This window comes from Fulmarus glacialis, unplaced genomic scaffold (assembly GCF_000690835.1).
Source record: "Fulmarus glacialis isolate BGI_N327 unplaced genomic scaffold, ASM69083v1 scaffold9298, whole genome shotgun sequence".
Classification (NCBI taxonomy): domain Eukaryota; kingdom Metazoa; phylum Chordata; class Aves; order Procellariiformes; family Procellariidae; genus Fulmarus; species Fulmarus glacialis.
The window spans coordinates 389-21,581 of NW_009227552.1; the positions used below are offsets into that span (position 1 = coordinate 389).

The 21,193-nt window shown below is 37.6% G+C and overlaps 1 protein-coding gene across 1 annotated transcript; it reads right to left on the reverse strand.

Moving 5' to 3' along the window:
• Positions 1-6,293: 6,293 nt before the first annotated feature.
• PECR (peroxisomal trans-2-enoyl-CoA reductase) lies at positions 6,294-20,597 on the reverse strand. The gene is made up of 7 exons (XM_009583177.1): positions 20,442-20,597; positions 12,698-12,863; positions 11,954-12,035; positions 9,684-9,780; positions 7,320-7,430; positions 6,616-6,727; positions 6,294-6,493 (listed from the first exon to the last, which is right to left on the reverse strand). The coding sequence occupies exons 1-7, from the start codon at positions 20,595-20,597 to the stop codon at positions 6,405-6,407; spliced, it is 813 nt and encodes a 270-aa protein (XP_009581472.1). The 3' UTR covers positions 6,294-6,404.
• Between the last annotated feature and the right edge of the window lie 596 nt (positions 20,598-21,193).

Sequence of the window (21,193 nt, forward strand, 5' to 3'; positions counted from 1 at the left end):
CTGTAAATATTATTATGGCACTGTAATTAGTACAGATTTAAAATAAGCTTACAGGCATGAACCGTTGTATACAAGATGCACGTATGACCTGTGGGTGTTTAGCAGCCCCCTCCTGTGACATGCTGACAGGCAACGCGTGTTCAGAGAGAACCGTACCGAGGTAGCAGTGAGCTGTGCTGCTGCACCTGACTACAGCACAGCAATCCCAGCTGAGCTGACACTCATGCTGCTTTCTGGCCATGGGGCTGGACATATTTAACCTTTAAGACAATTAGAGGTTTGTAAAGCCTGGACGAGCCCTTAAAATCTACCCCAAAAAAGGGTTGAGGGTTTATTTTGGCCATCCTAAACAAAAAAAACTACTTGAACGGGAGTTTGACTTACATTGTTATTATAGGCATATATAATTACACTGGTAAGCTCTTTTAAATAGACAAGTTGTCAGTGGGACAAGACCCCAACTGCATACCCGAGCAAGTAAACTTGCAGTGGAAACCACATATGAAATTAAAAAATTGCACATCAAGGCCCACAACCTGAGTATTTTGAGATTTTCCACTGAAATAGGCTGCAGAAAATGATGAAAACAAATATTGTAATCTTTTAAAAAAAAATGGATTGAAGAGGACTGTGCTAAAGAAAGACCAACTGATGAAGCTTATCCAAGAATGGCACAAGGCTCTGAATCACACTGATTAATAAGAACTCCAGAGCCAACATGAAGGAGATGTAGTCGTCCCTCAAAGCTAAGACACTTCGTTCCAATCGGCAAAATTGTCAGCTATGTTCATGAGACACTTGTCATGACCAAGAGTCTTTAACTAGAAAGCTAAAAAGGTGACCTTTTCTGCTAAATGATAGGAAAAGAGCCAAGAAAAATGCTGGTGGTGTGTGATGCTCCTGCACCATCAAGCAAGATCAATGAGCCACAGCTGCTTACACAGCTTTGAAAACACATACAGTGTTTCCCTTGCCTTAATGTTCCAGTTCATGGCCATTTGTCAGTTTTAGCATCTTGCAAATGGATTTCACTGCTGGAGGACGGGTTAGTGAATAGTAGGTTTTGAAGTCAGAGTTCTTTTACTACAGAAGAAGCTAGCAAGGGTTGTGGAAAATCATCCCACATTCCTCTGCCCATACGGTCCTTTGTACTTCTGCACAAAGCTCACATAGCAGAGAGCACTCTCGCTGCACTATGAGCACCATCCCAAGAGTGCTTTGCAGATGTGATGTACATCCTGACAAGCATCAGTGCTACTGTGCCATAATCCCTAAAACAGAGCACCTTCAGTATCAGGAGCAGGATAAACAGCTAAATATTGACTTTGAGATAAAACATATCTATCAACACCAGGGACCAGAACTTGTGACACTGGCTCACACTGAGCTCAGCCCAAACCCAGGGGCATGGTTCTGAGATCATATGTCATGCTACTGGAGCAAAATAAAGCTTATAGGAACAGTGTAATTGCTGATATGGAGAAGAAGAGTATAAAAATAGACGACCGAAGTTGCAATAAAGCACATTAGTTATTTATGCATTCAGTACAAGCCCTATACAGGCAATGGAAGTTGGGAGGAGCGGGGGTGGAAACTATAGGGTAAGCACATCTTAGGATAGTCTACTCAAGCAATTGACTGAAATCTGGCAGTATGGCTCTCCCTGGATTCCAGAATCAATACCTCATTGCAATAAGAGGTTCTCACCTTCTAGACATATTGCTTGAGGCTAGCAAGTGCCTGTATTAGTTAACACTAAAGCCATAGCTTCTAAACACTTTAAATGGGAACAAACCAGCCCCTTTTAATGGCCATGCCATCATCTTCCTTTTCCTCTCCAAGTTTTTTTGCCTCCCCACCACTCCTTCCTATAGCTGGCACCATATTACCATGTTACCACATTTTGAACTACATCCAGAAAAGGATCTAGTTAAATAAGTGATTAATTTCATATATTTTTAATCAAAAGAGGGGTTAACTGGCAAAGGAACAAGCTGCTGGAGACAGAGCAAATAAGGGAAGTCAAAATGGCTTCTTTTGGGAACAGCAGTAGCGTAAAGTTTGTGATGCCAGGATGTTGTAACATGATCAAGAGTCCTTCCTCACTAGCAGGAGGGCAAACATTCTGTTTATAAATTTAAATCCAGCTCGCATGCATTCAGCAAACAACAGTATTATGCTTGAAATAATAGCAAGGTAGACTCGTTAGTCCTACCTGTCTGCTATGCTCCTCTGCCTTTCCATGACAGAAAGAAACATGTGCCTGCACCTCAGTAGTTCCAGTTCCTCCCAATACAAATGCACTGTCACTGAGAGGCTGATGCCAAAAGAGAGGAAGAGCAAATAGCTTGGGGAGGACAATGCTAAACCACTGCGGGAAGATTCGTAAGAGGCTTCATCTTCCCCCCAGCAACTGTATTTCTTACCCAGACTGGAATCTCCCATCATACTTAGTACTCTGCATTTCAGGACGCATTCCCACTGACCAAGACATTTAAGTTTAACTCCAGAACAAAATAAATAAAGAACAGCCAGCTACTGACTTGTCTATAATACTTGAAACAGACCAAAGTATGGGAAAAATACAATAGTCATTCAGGTATGGAGTTGCTTCTCTAGAAAAAGCACACTATAAATGAGACTGGGCAGCAGTACTGATAGGTTTGTCTGCTCCAACTCCATCATTGGGGTTTATGAAGCAACTCATTTACCTTTGGGACTCGGCCATATTCAGTAATCCAGAACGCAGGCACTGTTGACTTTACTAATAAGATTATTCCCCTAATGTCTACATTGCTCAGCCATTTAACACAAGTCTGCTATTCGAGATGGCAAGAGTAAACTAGGAGATTCTGATTACAAGTGTACGAAATTACAGTATCTGGCAAATAGCATGCTTTCTTAAAGATTATACAGGATATTCTATACAACTATTCAGAAGACTAAACATAGCCATAAAAGCTTGTAAGAAGCAACTGTTGCCTCGTATTTGTTCATTTACATCTTAAGGCAGACAATGGACGTAACTGCAGAATGACACTGCACAGACTATATTCCCTTTAGTAAACATGACGACTGTTAATCTTTAAAGAATGAAGATTTTTACAACACAGACTTCATTTTACACTAAGTAAAACTCCTGAATAATCAAACTTCATTTCATACTAAATAAATGCCCTGAATAATCAATATTCTGCTTAACACAAAAAGTATCTGTAAAACATAAGGCAAGTATAGTTGATAAAAATTCCCTTTCATGGAACTACACTGCTTTCATAAATGTAAAGTTCTACAACACATATTCAGATATAACAGCAGACAGTGGAGCAAAGTAACCATTGATAAGCACCCATTTATCAGTCAAATGAATATCTGATAAGGGGTAGGCAGAATAGGTTCAGGTTTGGCCAGAGGTAAATATTAAAGCAATTGAAGAGTTTTCTAACAGAATGGTAAATGTAACTGCCATTCTAACATTCTTCTCTTTGCTTATTACAACTGTACAGTGCAGCAAATGTTTAAGTTTCAGTGTTTGGTCAATAAATCTCCTTGATTCCTCCTAAGGTTCCTTAGCCCTTTTCCCACAGTTGCATTCACCTCACTTGTAAAATAAATAAATAAAATAAAATCAAGCCCTGTTCTCTGAACTTCAGATACCCAAATCTTACACAGGTCAACAATGTTTTTGTCACCACACCCATTTTTTTTTAACCTCTCAATGCCCTTTGATGAAGGGCTGTTGTTACAGTGGCTTAGGAAGAGCTTTGCTACAGCTGATATTATCTGCAGCACTAACAACAGAAACCTGAAACAACTCATGCTGCCAGCTGAGACAATACTGGGTTTCTGCAAGGCACTGCAAAATTTTCAAAATAATTTTAATCTGCATAAAAATGGACCGAAGAGGCAAAGACCAAAATAAAACCTCTGTTCTAAGAATTAAACATTTCATGTTCTCCCTGGTGCAAGAAGAAAAAATGCAAAAGAAAAGAAAAAAAGAAGGGAAGAAAAAAAAAAAGGCTGTGATCATGCTGTAATTACAGCAAAGGAGTTACTATCCTAATATAATATGATAAGCATTTTAATATTGTGCACAGTAAGCCTCAACACATGGGAGACATTAGTATTATTACTGAAAAAAAAAAAGAAAAAGCAAAAAAAAGCAGAGAACACTGATGTTTCCCCTTCTCTTTTCAAGGATGTATTTTCTGTATTCTTACACCATACTTACCCGTAGAGTATTTTGAGTATATTCTCCTATTGCACTAAGCTGCGTTATGGCTCCACAAATGCTGGCTGTTTCAACTTCTTGCCAGGGAAAAAAGCACACAGAGGAACAAGCCTCTTCTAAAGAACTAGCTTAGATCTTCTTAATACATCCATTGCTTTGCTGGAAGTTGAAGAAGGCAAGGTCAAATAGAAGTATTCAGTGCAAGTGGAAAGATTTGTTATAGTTCTTACTTGTGGAGGAGTTTATTAATTGCAGACTGAACATGTCTCCCACACAGGAGAACGCTCACCTTTCTAATGTTCCATTTCACTGAGATGAGTGATGCATTTCACCATCATTATGTATAAACTTCCCCTCTTTATGAGTATTCAGACTCCAGCAAAGTTAAAGAGGAAATTTGCAACGGTATAAAATAATTCTTTCCAAGTGTATGCTCAAATCCTGTAGAGAACAGTTCTGGGATATAATAAAAGCAATTTAGTTTTATCAAATCACTTCCATTCCACATCAAATCTACAGTCCACACGTATCACAGAAGCTCACAGTGAAACATGACGAGAAAGTAAATTCCACAAGTCTCAAACCTATTCATGTTTAACTTTCTTTTACAGAAAAATGTTAAGAATGTAGAAATAATCTCTTAAACGAAATCATTTCACTTAAATGCAATTGGCTAGGCTTCTAGAGTTAGTTATCTAACAGGTGTATTTTCTTCCAGGAATTCTCTTGCTGTGTACTCTGAACTAATACTTGCAATAATCAAAATATACCTTGCACAAGAGGTTTGAAAAAAGCTGATTTTATCTCTGTACAAGTTTCTCACAACCACATAAATGACCACCCAGTTACTAAGGAAAAAGGATATATCAGAAGGAGAAAGCATTTTGGCTCAGACCCCTCCTCCCCCCCAAAAGTGGCATTCAGATTTTCATGAAAAAGCAATCTACATGTACCTATGTGAGTTCTCATATTTTAATGAAAGACACAAAAGTCAAACATCTTTGCAAAGAACAAACAAGTGGCAGGGACTCTCATATTCAATCCAAAATGAAGTATTAAAGAAGTCGCTTCTATAGCGGCAACTTTTCCACAAATTTCAGTTGTTACAGCAAACACAGTCATTACTTATTTTTTATATTTTGATTAAAGTTACTAGACATGGAAACTTGCCTTAAAGTGAATTAAAAAAAAGTAACGACAAATATAGCCTCTTTGAGCGATATATTGCAAGATTTCTGTTTTTTAAATGGAATCTCTGCATTGATCACAAAAATCACATCTGTTTTAGAGACACTGATGAACAAAATTGTGTTAACATTGTAAGACAACACAGTATGGATAGAAAGCATTTTAACTGGTAAATGAAGGATTCCAATTTTTTCCTTTAACAGTATAGCATACTGCAGAAAGCACTGCAATATACACCACAGCTTTTGCTTCAAGATTTTGCATGTTAAATTGTTGAATCTATTCTGTTTTCCATCACTGTATGTTAAAGCTTAAGTTTATTATCTGATTATTCTATTATCAAATTTAAGTTGCAGCCAGCTTAACTCCATTATGTCATTATATCTGCAAACAATTCAAAACATTCCCAATCTGATATGCCATATTAGTTTGAAACATTAATAACAGTATTCTGCCTCATTTTTAATTCTTTTCAGAGAAATACCTACTCTACTTGGTCTTTAAAATAATTGTTGAACACTCAGTGTGTGGCTGAACAGAAATAGTGTAGAGCTAACAGCTACCTCAAGGGCTACTGATGCAATTACTGATACTAATTATAACAGAGATTTAAATTACCTTCTCTCCAAATTCATCCAGAATACAAGGATTCTGAAGCATTCCCTCTCTGCTCCTTTCACTTCAAAATAAGTATTTTTTATTCACTTCTGACTGAGATCCTTCATTACTTAATGCCTGTGCAAATGGAGAATTTGTCTTTTATACCTTTCCTTCCCAAGAGACTCAATGTTTTCAGGGCAGTGAGTGTTTTCAAAGAAATTTACTATGTACAGCCTTTCAAGTTTTAAATGTAAACCAACAAAAATCAAGGCACTCAATGTAGTTACGTATGAGCAAAAAAATTGTACTGAGAATAATAAGCCCTAATCACAAAGCAAGATTATCAGCAAGTGTGCAACTGGGAATAAGGTGAAATCGCATTCTTTTACAGCTTTGGCTTGAACTGGCCAGAAAGAAGCTTTTTAAGCATTTCAGAATTTTTTCCTTCTGGTGGTGAGGGCCATCTGTCGTGATCTGAGGAAAACAAATAAAACAACATACTTAGTTGATTGAGAAACTAGGCATTTTACTTTTGCGTCCTCCCATTGCCCAATTTCAATCACTTGAAGGGCGTTATTTTGCAGCCCATTTCTTACCAGGTATTTCTAAGGTATGGCTATATAAACTTTGGCCACCATCCACGACCATGGTTGTCCCAGTTATGTAAGAAGCAGCTGGAGACAGTAGGAAACACACTGCAGGAGAGATCTAACAAAATAATGACAATTTTAATCTTTCTTAAACTGCTGGGAATTGTTCATGCCAAAGATGCTTGTAAAAACTTCTACAGGCAAGACATAGCAACGTTTTCTATTCAGTAATGAAAACCGTAACAGTCTTAAAGCCATCTTTCCAGCCACAAACATCAAGTACATAACAGACGAAAACCAGTAAGCTCTCGAAGATCAGCATCAGATGACGAAAATCAAACAAAAGACTTGACCAGTTTATCAAAGATGCACATTCTTGGTGGAAGAGAGCTAAGTACTTTTAAGATACACTTTTTTCACATTAATATTAATTCTTTCAGTCCTCCCTGCTGGAAGTCGACCTTTTCAGGAACTAATGTCCACTATGAAACACTTCTGCTGTAAGAGGCATCTAAATTAAATTTTCAGTGTAACAGTGACTACTGGTTAAGTCTCCCACTTGGCACTACTACACGTTGTTACAAGCTTTTTTCCTTTTTAATATTCCATCACAGTGCAAAATTAAGTCATTTTTGTTCTTCATATAATAAAGTGGCTTCAAAATAAAGACACAGAAGTAGAAATATCACAAATATTCTGAAATACATTACCTCCTCAGGAACCGCTGACCTCTTGGCAGGAACCTTTGGTATGCTCTTTAACCATATCATTGTACCTTGCTCTCCATAGTTTGCAACAGCAGTTTCTGAAAATACTATTCCCTATTTTAAAACAGCATAGTGAAAATTAAGTTCTCTTGCATATGTTTAAACTGTGATCATTGTAAAATTATGAAGTTGTCATTACTGGGATTTTCTGTAGTATTAAACTATCTAAACAGCACTTGAATGCAAGTTTTTAAATTTAATGGAATAGTATAATTTATACAAGAAGGTAATTTGGTTGCTAGCCACATCTCTGTTCAAGCGCAATAATTCAGATTGTTCCAATTCTCCACTGTCACTTCAATAACTACAAAGTGGAGAGTATAAAGAAGAAACTCAAAGACTGTTTTGAAATTACAAGCATTTCATATTAGCTTACAGCAGAAAACTACAAAGCACCAAGAACAAGTTCTCAACAGTTTCTTGTAATCTGTAAGAATACTAGATTGATTTTATTGTGAATCATGGAAGCAGACAGATTTCACAGTCAGAATTCAGACTCTCCCTTACTTAGCTGCTATAGAAACAGAAAAAGGTGACTTTGCTCTGATGATTATACAGTCCAGTTTAGACTTGAGAGGGAAGATGAACGCTACAGCAACAATGGGAACGCAGGGTTACATAGATTAGTTATGACAGAGCCTTTGGGACTCTAGTTTAAGTAAGATAACAAAATTTGAATTCATCCATGGAGTACATGCTAAGATTTCTCTTCTAAAAGATCTGTGAAATGTGAGTGACTATATTTTGGGAGCTAGGAAAGTAACTCATATGTGAAACTATTTTTTTTTTTAATGCATGTTTCCCTCTCTATGTACCCATTCCCTACATGTTTTTCTGCTCCCATAAAGTAGTAACAGTTTTGTATGGTTACCACAGACCTAGTGTGTCCATAAAGGTAACAGAAGGATATAAAGTATTACTGTAACTACATCATGGATTTTTGTTACCAGCATAGTAACAAAGTTAGCAAATACTTCCGAAAGAGCCAACCACTGAGGTGTTTGCTTGTCAAAAACTTCTGATGTGCTATAAAGTATAATTAGTATGATTCATCAGGTAATTAGCATGCCTGAAAAATATATTAACATAATAATGCTGTCTTAATTACTTACTTCCCCAAGACTTGATAAATCAGAAAAAAACAAATAAACAGGAAAAAGAAGCCTGTAGATCTTAATATTTAACAAGCTTCCAGATGAGCTGGGCCTCACAGAGGCTATGTAAGAGCCACTATCTGAATGATCATCACACATCTGCCATTAGCATTCTGTGCTATGCCAAAGAAAGCGAGCCAGATGTTTCAAGACAAAAGGCACAAGAAGTTATACAGACATCCTACAAAGATAGTAGAAAGATCTTCCTAGGGACCAGTTAAACACATCTGACACTTAACTATACTGTGAGATAAGATAAATTCTGAATGTAGAAGTAGCTGGACAAAGTTTACTTTTCCTCTTTTGTTTTCAAGGGAGTAAATGTGCAAAATAAACTGTGGTTAAGAGTGAAGATTACACAAATTACAACAGATCACACAATCTCAAATGTCAAAGCTAGGGCTTCTATATAACCTCTATAACTGCAGCACCATGCACTAGAAAATATAGCTGCTTTTTCCATACAGTTATTTAAAACAACTGCTACACACTACCTACTTCCTCAGAAATGTGGCAGGCATATTTTAGCTGACCTGTATAGTGGTTTCCTGTCTGCATATATTTGATAAGAAAAAAAATCAGAACATATATTTTTACATATAATTTCTTTGAAAGACAGTCCACTCCAAATACAGTCTTGTTATGCCTAAAACTAATCTAACTTAACATGTAGAAGACAAAGTAAAAGACATTATGTGACACATTCAGAGATTTTCAAAATAATTTTGTAAACACAGGTAGAAACCATCAGCATACATGAACGTCAAATAGAAAAAGTTTTGTGAACTCAGAAATAATGTAATCATTACTGAAACACAAAGCATTCGGTAATTTTATGTCAAGGGTTTGTAAGACAGGTCACCAACTCCTCCCAGGTATCATTTCATTAAGTTAGGAAAAAAAAGCAAAAGTGCCTAGTTAAAGAGAAAGCAGAAGAAATTATATCCCAGATCTCTGGCTCGTCATCCAAACAGTACAAAACACTCTCAAATGACCTGAAGAACATAGATGAGGGAATTATAAATAAATAAATACACAAATAATCCACAAACAGTTACAGGCTATAGATTTTAAAATCCCCTTTTGGTCTGAAAGTTTTAACCATGAACATGTATGATGGCTAAGTTTAATCGGATCATTTGCCATTACTTACAGGAGCAACGCTGTTGATTCTTACTCCGCTGTGGGCCCATTCTAAAGCTAAAGTCTTGGTTAGGTTATTCACTGCAGCTCTTGCAGCTCCTGTATGCCTAATGAGAAAAGACAGCAAAAGCAGCATCTCTTTCCTCAGCCAACTGTGCCCAATGTTAATTCTACCGCAGCGGCACTAGGGTAGTCAGAGTAGCTTTCTATGGCTGGACCAACCATCTGAGAGAGAGGGAGAGAGGGATTTTCTAGTTTGTAAGTTTGACCACAGCTTCACAGTTTAAACTATAGTTTAAACTAAAGCTATGCTATGATTTCCTGTCATTTCTGGAAATACTTATCATCTCTTCTGCAATGTGACATGAGGTCAGCTACATTCTACTGCAGAAGCAGGCTTAATAAAACAGAAGTTCAAACTGTGTAAAACTACGAAAGGTAGGCTGCACAGGTAAAGCAACACTTGGAAGGACACAGGAAGGTCTGAAAAATAGTTTAGATCTTTTGACAAACATGATTAAAATAAGCCACGATTCAAAAATTACTGTAAGTGGATGGTGCTAGAGACTATACTCTAGGTAGGAGATCACCCTAGGCAGAGTGATCTCATACACCTTGCTGCTATAGGAAACTAATCTGAAATGATTACAAGCTTGAACAAACGCAGACAAAATTACTGCAATGATGAATAGCAGACAGCGGGACTCAGAGAAAACTAATAGAGTTTAGTTCCTTTAGCCTAGCAAAACCGACTTAGAGGAGATAGATACAATAGCTTCTCAAATACCAGGAAAGGAATAAGAGAAACTTAAGAAAAATATAAGAAAATCCAACTTATTTATATGTTTAGGCCAGAAATAAATAACCTCCAGGCACACTATGAGCAAACAAACTTGACTAGTTTTACATTCAAAAATTAATACTTACGAAAAACTGTATCAGGTGATTTTTGGCATGAGTGGTGGCTGGACTTGTAAAGGCAAGCCCTTTTCAATAGTACATTTCTAAAACAAGTGTCAATTCAACAGGAATTTAACTTGAAAGTAGTTTTGTCTATCCACCTACATCCACACACAACAGTTATTTGGGAAACTTTTTTCACTGTTATTCAGAATTAGGTTTTTTGTCTCTTAGTTCAACTCTCAAATATAGCTTCAGCCTATTTGCCTTGACAATTCAACCAGACTTAACCAGAGTGGAGAAACTCAAATAACTGTAGCTTCAGCACCACCCTGTGGATCTCTAAATTTATTTTATCTTGCCAAGAACAAGCTAGTGAGAAAATATTCTGCTGTTCTTAAAAATTTTAAATTTTGAAAACTTTCAACCCTGAATCACGACAAAGAGAGGTAATGTAACATCTGCTCAAATTCTATTTTTATATTTTCTTCAATAGAAATTCAATTTCAAAGTTAAAAGGAAAAAGTAGTTTCAAAGAAGAAATTCAGATTTTTTCCAATAAAGAAACTGTCAAAATTTCCTTTGAAAAGAAAATAACTGGAACAATTCATTTTCTGAGCATTATTTCTGTTTCAACAAATTGGAAATTTTTTGGTGGCAAAGTTTCAAATCGGAAGACTCCTGCTTACCTCCATTTTGAGGGTAAAGAAATTTGAACAAATACAGTACACATACAGATACTGAGAGGATGCTGCATTTTCATGCAGACAGCTGTGATAATTTGTGTCAGTATAAAAGAACTACAAACGTGGTAATATGTTCGTACCCATGAGCCTTCTCCCAGTCAAGAAAGGAGCAGAGCAAATAGAACTGATTCTCTGCATCAGAGACCTTCTCGAAGATGTGACCCGAAGGATGAAGCCAAAACCTGGTAACATACTAGAAATGTTCCTCTTATTCCCCTACTCTCAGTTCAACGCCCATAACTCATTACACCATCAAGACCTGTAAACTGACAGTAGAAGAGGAAAACCCTCCAGAAATTTGGAGAGAGAACAAGTAAAGGTTACATTTCAGTGCAACTAGTCCCACTAGCATACCATTTCCAGTGAAAGCGTCACTGCCAAGTCTTGCTTCATAGTTTATTACAAAAAAGTTGACAGAGACCAGAGATGTCATTTACTCCTGTAGGCTCTACTGAATTAATAAGAGATCCCGACACATACAGCCAAGCGATACTATTGCTCTCTCTTGACCTAACTACTTATTTCTATACTCTGCTGCTACCCAGTGCACACCTGCCTAATATGAAGTATTTAGGAGCAATTAGTACTTCTAGGGGAAAAACACAGGAAAATGTAAAAATAAAATATATATTACGACATTCCAGGAAACCCATTTCTCACGGCAGCAGTAATGTTGACAATGACTCCTCCATGTTCCTGCATCCAGGCATTGTACACTGTATGAAGGAGGAAGATAACCTATAAATATCAGAAGAAATGCATACAAATGAACTTGCTAACTGGAAGCCAAATTCAGAGTCTTAACTCCAATGACACTACACATTTCCTGTGCAGATTTAGATAAACAATCTGCTCTTTGTACCATAGCCTCACCACTGGATTGGTGAGATAATAGGTGTGGCCCGGGCTCAATGTTTGTCAAGAAGCCTTTTGGTGGAAATCAAGATTTCATGCGTCCACGTAAATTACTTTCATTTCCACATTCCCAATGCTGTCTGAGAATCACGTATCATGCTTAAATTTAACTTTAAATTTACATTCCTGATGGGAGAGAAATCTTCTCCTGTGTTACACATGAATACAGCCACAGAAGTTAAGTGGTTTTCCTATAGTCTTTTAAGTGAGTATTCAAGCCAACTGACTCCCCAAACCTGGCCTTAACCAGAAGATCATACTAGCCTAAATGTTTGTTTGTATATAGGAACAAATGTAATGTACAGTTTAATGTAAACTTTGGATGAGATTCATGAAAACAAATATCCACTGTCAGATAAGTATGTGAAAAAAGAAGGTAAGGGAACTTCACATTTCTTGTCTTCTGGTATTGCTGTAAAAATCAAAACAAATAAACAAAAAAAGCTTAATGTTCAGTCCTTACCTGCTTTGCAGCAGTAGAAGGTCCCTGTCAGATTTGTGTCTATCACAGCATTCCAGCCTTTTGCACGGATGGCTTCAGAAGGACTTGCAAATTGGCCCCCTCCATTATTTACCAGGAAGTCAATCTTCCCATGCAGACTCAGCGTAGACTTCACCAAAGCTTCTACCTGAAACAATTTTGTTAGTGTGGTATGCTGATTAAGCTATATATCCAATTTCATTCTCAGACAGTATTTTCTCTCTCATATCCTTTTCACACATAAAAAGGAAGTACCAGATTCAGAGAGGCTGGAAGGTGACAGGTTTAGTCAGCCAAGAACGATTGGGCTGAGTCCATGTTTACTTAGGAAATCTTCCTGGAATAATGCAGGTGCTACATAAAATACCAGCACTGAAAGAAGGGGATTTAAGCCACTGAAGGTCTGTAAAAACAAACACACACAAAAGCCTGCTACTTAAGACCTACATAGAATCTCCTGACATTTTTAACAAGAGTGGGGGTGTTCACATGAGATGCTGGAAGAGTTCCATGTAAGGTAGCTACTGGTTTTTTCATCTGACCCATATACCTGAGCATTTTAAATAGAAAACATGTCATCTTGTGAAGTTTTAACATTCTTCTCTAGAAGATTTGTACATTCACGAAAGGTCCAACATACGAGTTGGCAACAGCCAATCTTCTTACGCAGACCAAGGAGGTTAGTTTGTTACCCTAGAAAACATGAACACTAAAAAGTGCTGGAAATACTACAAGTTGTCTTCTTTAGCAAAAGACAGGTGAATATTTGACTAAGCAGATACCTTCTGTCTATAAGCACGATGAATACTTACGATTAAGAGCACTGCCTGGCACTATTTACCTTTGGGTATTCTGAGAAGGTAGTAAGAGCAAATAGCAACAGACATTTTATTCACTCACTCAAAGAGCTGTAAGTGCAGAAAAGGAGTGGCTTAAGTGCACATGGAAGGAAAGAATCTAAACCTAGCTCTAACACTGACCTAATCTGAGCTACAGGCTGCAAGCTAAGCCTTTTGCATTGTCTTCTGTTTTGGAAGTACAGCAGTTTTGCCACACATTCACACTAAACACAAGAGAACTTCTGGAGGGGAATGTATTTCAAAGCACTCAAAGATTTTAAGATAACAAAGCTGATGTATTTTTCCTGTTACAAATCAGTAATAAGAACTCTATAGCAACTGCTTAAAAATTTAAACTTTATCTCAAGAAATAGGGGAAATGGGAGAACATGACTGTTTCCTGCTTACGTTACCTATCATAACTAGATACCATGCATCAGTTATTCCTACTCAAGCATACACAAAAAGTTAATCTAGCATCTGTGGTCAAAGAAAACACAGACCAAAAAAACCCCAAAAAACAAACAGCAGGAGCGATGCTGCTTCTGAAACGGATTTGATTAGGGGACGGATATCAGTCAGCCTTCCTCTGTATTGAGTTAGCAGTAGAAAACATCAGAAATAAAAAAACAAGCAATGCATGATCTGTATTTCACCAAGAGCATCACCAACTCAGTCTCATAAATAGCTGCCTTACAGCTTTTGCTGCTACCAGTTCCGGGTGGTTTAACAGGATAGTGTGGCTCCTGTAAGGATGCATCTCTCTGAAAAAGAAAATCTAAACAAACATATAGTGACTGAAGCCTGATTGAAAAACTAATGCCTGTTGAGATAAAATGCCTTAAGAAAATAATTTTGATACCTAAATCACCATCTTTAAGTTCTGAATGTCATCTTATTCCTCACATTAGTCACTGTAGCTTGTGGGATCTGAGGAAAAAAAAAAAACACCAAAAAAACCAAGACATCTGTGACAGCAGTCCCAAACCCATGACTTGTGAGAACCACCATGCCACAAAGACTTCCAGGTTTTCTCACAACCAGAGGAAAGCAAGTTATGTCTTGCTAGGCAGCAAAAGTTATGCTTTGCTCAGCAATATCAAACTCTTCTCCCTGTCAGCTTGAGAATCTTGCTCTGAATATTGTTCTCCATAAGTCACTGAAGTATGGGCTCATTTATGGAAGAGAAATGGTTTCAGTACAAGGAATGTTTGAACAGACTAAGGCTATTCAGGCTGGGGGGTGGGAAGGGGAGAGAGAGAGAAAAGGGAAAATGCTAAGAATTGTAAAAAAAAAACCCAAACCCAACAAATTAACAGAAGAAAAATCCACAAAATCCACTGAGAAGAGACATCACAAGCAAGTTTTCAACAGGTAGACAAAACCTGCTATGACATATCAGTTCAAAGTGGTTCACATGTTGTATCTTAAGAAACTCTGTTGTTCCTACTTGTCGCGCCATATTCTCAGAGCAATAAAAAAAAAAAACCCCAAATGCATATCAGTTCTGCTTTTCGAAAGCCAGCAAGCAGGCTCTCCAGTGACAGCTCAGATGGCTCCAACTGTAGCAATCTTCACAATGTCTTCTGTGTTGTAGAGAAAGCATCATTGCAGTGCTTCTCCCAGTTACAGTAAACATGGTGACAGCAGCCAGCAGCACATTGAGAAAGAGGGTCTGGTAGAACACATTTAAATCACAGTGAGAACTAAAGATTCCTTTCTATTCCTAAATATTCAAAATCCACATGGAAAGAACTTCATAAAAAAGCTACTAAAGACTCTCTCTGGAAGCAAAGCAAAATTGCACAAGGTAGAGCTAACAGTTTAGGATGTTCTTCTGAAAAAGACTGAGAAGAACAAAATCAGGCACTTCAGACATAACCAGAAGACTGGAGCTCTTCAATAAGGACCTTTTTTGTGTGACTGCAACTCAAAAGTGTTATACAGTAGCACACTTTCACAGATAACTGGGATGACAGTACTCGCTGACACAGAGAAAAGGGACAAATGTCCACATGCATTCACAGGTCACCTTGAACTTGAATAAAACTCAACAAGCAAACTACCCACTACAGAGTGTTAGAGATTTGCTATTTGGGGACTAGAACTAGTAGGTATTCTTGCACAGTGATAACAGGTATTTTTACTTTGTGTTATTACTGTGTTATTTTAAAGTACGACAATAGGAATCTCTTACCCACAGTTCCCCACCAAGCCACAGCCTTCCACTACAGGCTTCACACAGACAGGCATTAAGTATTTATAAACCAATTGGGACTATGCTAAGCTATAAAGTTTATTAGCAAAGAAAAGCTACTAGTAAACTCAGACACAAGGTAGGTACTGTATTGAGTCCGTCTCAAGGAATCTTGTTTGTCAGATGTCCAAGTGATAGGTTTTACCCTCGGGGTCTGGTCCAGCAGCAGTTGTTGCTGGAGCTCAAGTATGGAAAGGGGACACTGTGTACAGAATTCTGAATTGCTGATTCCAAGAAGAGCAGTGGCCTACTAGAAGTACAAGGTTTTATCTTCCACGTACCTAGATATGTCTTCTACTTATCTAGATGCCATCAGTTAAAGAAATCTTTGTCCAGAGCATATAGCACAAAGGCTTTACAAGGGTAAAAGGTTCCTCATGTCTTTCTTCCCCCATCAATAGATTTGCTGTAGCTCATTTGACACACACAAACACATGCTTCCCCTTCCCAACACCTATGAAGATAAATAGAAAGCTCTTTTCATAATGGAAAACGGATGGGGTCTCCCTCCTCCACTCTGGCCACCATTACATTGAGGCATTGGAATTTATTAATTAGTTCCTTTGATTTTGGAAAAAGAGCTTGGTTTGAAGAGACACACACATAGAGCTGCCTGGCCTGCATGTCAGCAAGAGCAAACTGACCTGCTCTTGTTATATTCAACACATTATGTGAGCAGTGCTAGAAAATATACAAAGAGTTAAAATTACTTCAGTTTCATAATCACTAAGAAGCAATATTAATCACTACATACACTCCAGACCACAGGACAAGGAACAGGTGCACAATCACTGCTTCAGGATAAGGCCTCATGAAGACAGAACATAGAAACCTCAGGTGCTCTCACCAGCATCCCAGAACCCTCAACTCTTCCATCTTTAAAAACAAAACAGGTTTGTTATCCTTTACAAAACACTCAATGGAAAACTAGCCAAAAGCAGCAGCAAATTCTTGACAGAAATAAGCCTGACAGGTTATGCAGTGGTTGAAAATCCTCCATCAAGCAAGATTATTTCTTGCACATTAAACGAAAAGTAAGCTTTGCTAGAAAGCAAGAGGGCCTCTGAGAATGAAGATTAAGAGACTTAAAAATGTGAATTCATTAAGCTATTCCCATGATATCTGCCATCAAGCTTCTGCAGCAGTTAATTCACTGCACCTTCTTTGACTCTTCCTAGGCCAGAAAGAGCTCTAACATATGGCACCATATGATGAGGGATGAATCTTCTAATGCTTGAATTTCACAGATCCAAACCAGGGCACACAAGACGAATGAGCCATGTAATCTTCAAAGCAGGTCAGTTACTTTAAGATTTGCAATAAGAGGCAAAAAAAAAAAAAAAATCATCTGGCAATTTTGAAAGCACTTTCATCTTTCTTAGATCTCCTCTATTCAAAGTTCCTCCTTCCAGTTTGCCTGATTATAAAATTAAAACCAGGACAAAATTCACAGGGGCCTTTAGAGAAATGCAGAACAACTGATGGAGATGGAGGGATGAAAAAAAAAAAAAAGGCATGCTACAGTAAGAATAGATAGCTTGTTCCTACAGGTGATCACGGTGGCTTCCTTCAAGAGAAAGATTTACGCTTAGAAAGGTTTCAGTGAGATGTCAGAGAAGGACATACTAAATGAATGATGTAGTTCTTCAGGAAGCTTCCTGGGCTTTGTAGCTTGTGATGGATTGGTTCTGACATCTAAGGAGGCTTGAACTCCTAAGTTTTTTCCCTTGTTGAAACATTTATAAGGTCTTTCTCCTTCACACATTCTTTGGTACCTGGTAGAAGAGCTGAGAAAGAGGATGTAAGGACTCAAAGGGAATACTTGTAGAGGCTGTCCTCTCAACCCACCAATGTGCTTCCATGAATTTCTGAGGTAAATACTCTTCACCCATACTAAGCTGAAACCAGACAATGAGTTGTAAAGCTATTAATGAGCAGCATACAGAGCCAACACAGTTGTACAAGTCTTGTTTCTTTCGGGAGGGAAGCCAAAAGTTTAAATGCGCTCTCACCCCATCTTCCACTGTAAACAGGAAACTACTCCTGTATTTGTGAAAAAGCTGAAGTGAGTTATATTGCTGTGTTGCCTCTACTCAAGATTTACCTCCTAGGCTAGAAAAATCCTTCACTACATCTTTTACTGATCCCTTTTCCTAAGACTCCAAGTCCCAGGCACTACATTTTAGGTTAAGAATGAGACAGGTTTTGAAAGTGGATGTACAACGCTCTTTTAATAGAAGTAAAAGCCCAAAGATACTTTTCCTCTAGCCTCCGCAAGACAATCAAGTGCAAATTAGAAAAAAGTATTCACCATTGCTGCTCTTAGCAAATATAACAAATAAGGAATAGTGAGCAGTGAGTTGTGGAAAATCTGCCACATCCCTCAGTTCTAAGTTCAGCCAGTTTTTAGCAGTGTAAGTTATTGATTGTTAATTTAAATTTATCTAGCTTCAACTTACAAACACTAAGCACCTAAGTGTAAGGAAGTGCTATCCTCACTACAAATTTAAAAGCTGAAAATGTGATCCACGCATTTCTAGTCCAATAGTAATTTTAGAAATTGGATTTAGCAATCTTTGAGAATCTCAGCATTAAAGAACTAACGGAGGAGGACAGATCCAGAAAAACAAGAGCTAAAGAACAAAAATCACAGGATGTCTCTAACCAGTAAAAATATCTGGTCTTAGAGATGGGCATCTGGAATGGATAAATATTTGTTTAGCAGGTACACTTAAGTTCTTATGTTAACATGCAACAGAAATTGCATTCCTTATTCAAAACTTCCACAAAAGGCTTATGAAATTTTCATAGTGATTTTTTTCTAAATAGAACAGAAGAAGTAAGAGCAGTTGGAGAACTGAAGTGAGTCAAAAGATAAGACTGAGTCAATGACTGAAAAATTCAAGAATGGCGTTTCATCTACCTTATTCTTCTGAACCCTCTCTTCAATAGATATGGATATGAAATGACAATGGTTTATGAGAACTTCCACTGGCAGGAAACACCTGATAGAGGCTTCTCCAATATCGTATGAAAAGTTCTAAGAAAGTTCTGGTGCGTCTGTAAATGAGTAGATCTTAAAACTAAACTGGACACAAGACAATTCTATGATGAAACTGCAGGACAATAGCAAAGACAGAAGTTTCTCCAAGTATCAGCATGGCTACTAATAACACAGAATAATGTCTAAACACGTTACACAGCACCATAAAAAAGGCTTTAAAAGGACCTTCAAAAAAGTTGCCAAAGCCATCTAAGACTGTTTTGTCAAATATGTATTTAGCCACACTTAATAAACAGGAAAAAAAGAAGGAATGGTAGTTTGTTCAGTGAAGGTCACCTCACTTCACTATCCAAGCCCTCTACCATCTCACAGAACACTGCAGTTCCCACTAAATCATTTTTAAACTGATGCAGAAACGAGATTCACCTGCAGAAGGTTATTAAGCATGCCAGAGTACTTTCTGCAAGAACAGTGATGTGAAAGAAAGCTTAAGGCTTTTCTCTTTCTTTACCTCTTTTCTTTCCTATAGCTTTAATCATGTAAGTTGCCCTCTGACATCTGTCATAACCTATTATATCGCACTGCTGATGCTATTAAATACAAACCTAAAATTCACTGGTAGGTGAAATGACATACTGCACAGCCCCAGGGTTCATCTCCTTCAGGAGAGAAAGTTTAAGTATATCACTATAAATATTTTATGGCACGAGCTGTTGCATGAGGGAAGAATTTTATTTTTTATTTGCTTTATGGTTGTATATTAGGATATTTCCAGAATCTACATCGTTATTGAAGGTCATTAATATTTCTTTAAGTTATGCTAGAATTTAGCAAAGACTTTGAAACGTTAAGAAAAATGTAGCAATCAGTGGTTACCGGAATATTTTTTAGCTGTCTTCAATAAGTTAAAAGTCCAACCTGATGCTGGACTTTTAAATGTTTAATTACACAGATCAAAAAATTAGGAGGTAAATGCAGACTTCTGAAGAACATGGATTAAATACTTTTGCTCTTGATCTTCCATTTTTTGTAATATGAAGAAAAAAGAAAAAATTCAACTGGGATAGTAATAGAGTTTGTAATTGTAACCGAAATTGTAACCAAAATTTGAAACATGGCTAAAAATAATAATATGTATGGGTTTTTTTTTCCTTTAATACAAGCAAAACTAACAATGCAGGGCACTTGTGTCAAGTCACAAGTGTTGAGATTCCGTGCTATGACTTCCTGTTTGAAGCAACTTTTCTGAGGTCTCCATCTTCACAATTAACACCCCCTCACTGCCGTCACAGAAATGTGACACGGAACGATGCTAAGTGGGCTCCGGCTTGGCTGTAGAACATGCCAGTTCCAAGGCCTGCTTCTCCCAGAAATATCTGAAATACGTATGCATCATCAGAAAAATATTTGCAATTACAAATGCTTTCTTGCGTAGGTGGCTAACAAATGGTCTTCCCTTGGAAAGCACATTTTTATCTAGATCAATTTAATAGTGCTTTACTGCACCTGTCCCCTGATCTAAGCCACTGTTGAGAGGGACAGAGAAGACCTTTGGAGATCTGAGAATTTATATATACAATATGCTTTTGACATGTGAAGCCCCAGAACAAGATCACTAGTCTTTACCTCATCTTCTTTGCGGATATTGCACTGTATAGGAGTCACTTTGGCAGGACTCATAGAAGAAAATGTATTATTCAGTTCTTCTGCAGCAGCTTTTAATCGGTCAAATTTACGAGAGGCAATAACAACGCTGCAACCTGTAGAGACAAAATGAAACATCCTTCAGCTAACATAGTTAAAATTACAGTTATGCTAGTTTTTTAATAACATCATGGAGATATCTTGTAGCATGTGTGTTTATTAGTCACTGACTAGAAGATACAGTGTTGAAGTTCTTGCAAGAGAGAGAAATGACTGATGTCAGGTGCTTTTTAGCAACAAGATCCCACTGTGCCAGGAAAAGAGCAATCAAAAAAATGTCCACAAGTTCCCTCTCCTTCCTGCAGAAGGGAAGATAGCCTGTGAGTTGCAGAGTCAGCAAAACAGCTTTCAGACATCACTTTTTGCTGCCTCTGCTCACAGCTGCCTCATTTATCAATTACGCGATTTAAAGATGTTTCAGCAGGTCTTGATCACAAAAAAATGCTTGCTAAAACCACAAAAATACTCTTATTGTATGTCTGGCTGTAATTTTGACTAGCGGTGAGCAAATGTAATGCTCTGCTTTTTAACCCTACAGAGTCTGAAGGAAAGGATGATAGCCTCACGAGATTAATTCCTATCTGCAGGCTACAGACAGCAGACACAGAGGCTTCCCCGTGGCACTGCCACATGCTATAGAATCCTAGCTCAGAAAGGAGAGGAAAAAACTAGGC

Coding starts and splice junctions, on each gene's coding strand:
- PECR (XM_009583177.1), bottom strand. CDS start 20,597: ATGTTTCATTTTGTCTCTACAGGTTGCAGCGTTGTTATTGCCTCTCGT. Junction 7,431..9,683: donor GAATCAACAGCGTTGCTCCT/GTAAGTAATGGC, acceptor GTTTTAAAATAG/GGAATAGTATTTTCAGAAAC. Junction 6,728..7,319: donor GGTCAGCGGTTCCTGAGGAG/GTAATGTATTTC, acceptor TTATTTTGTTAG/ATCTCTCCTGCAGTGTGTTT.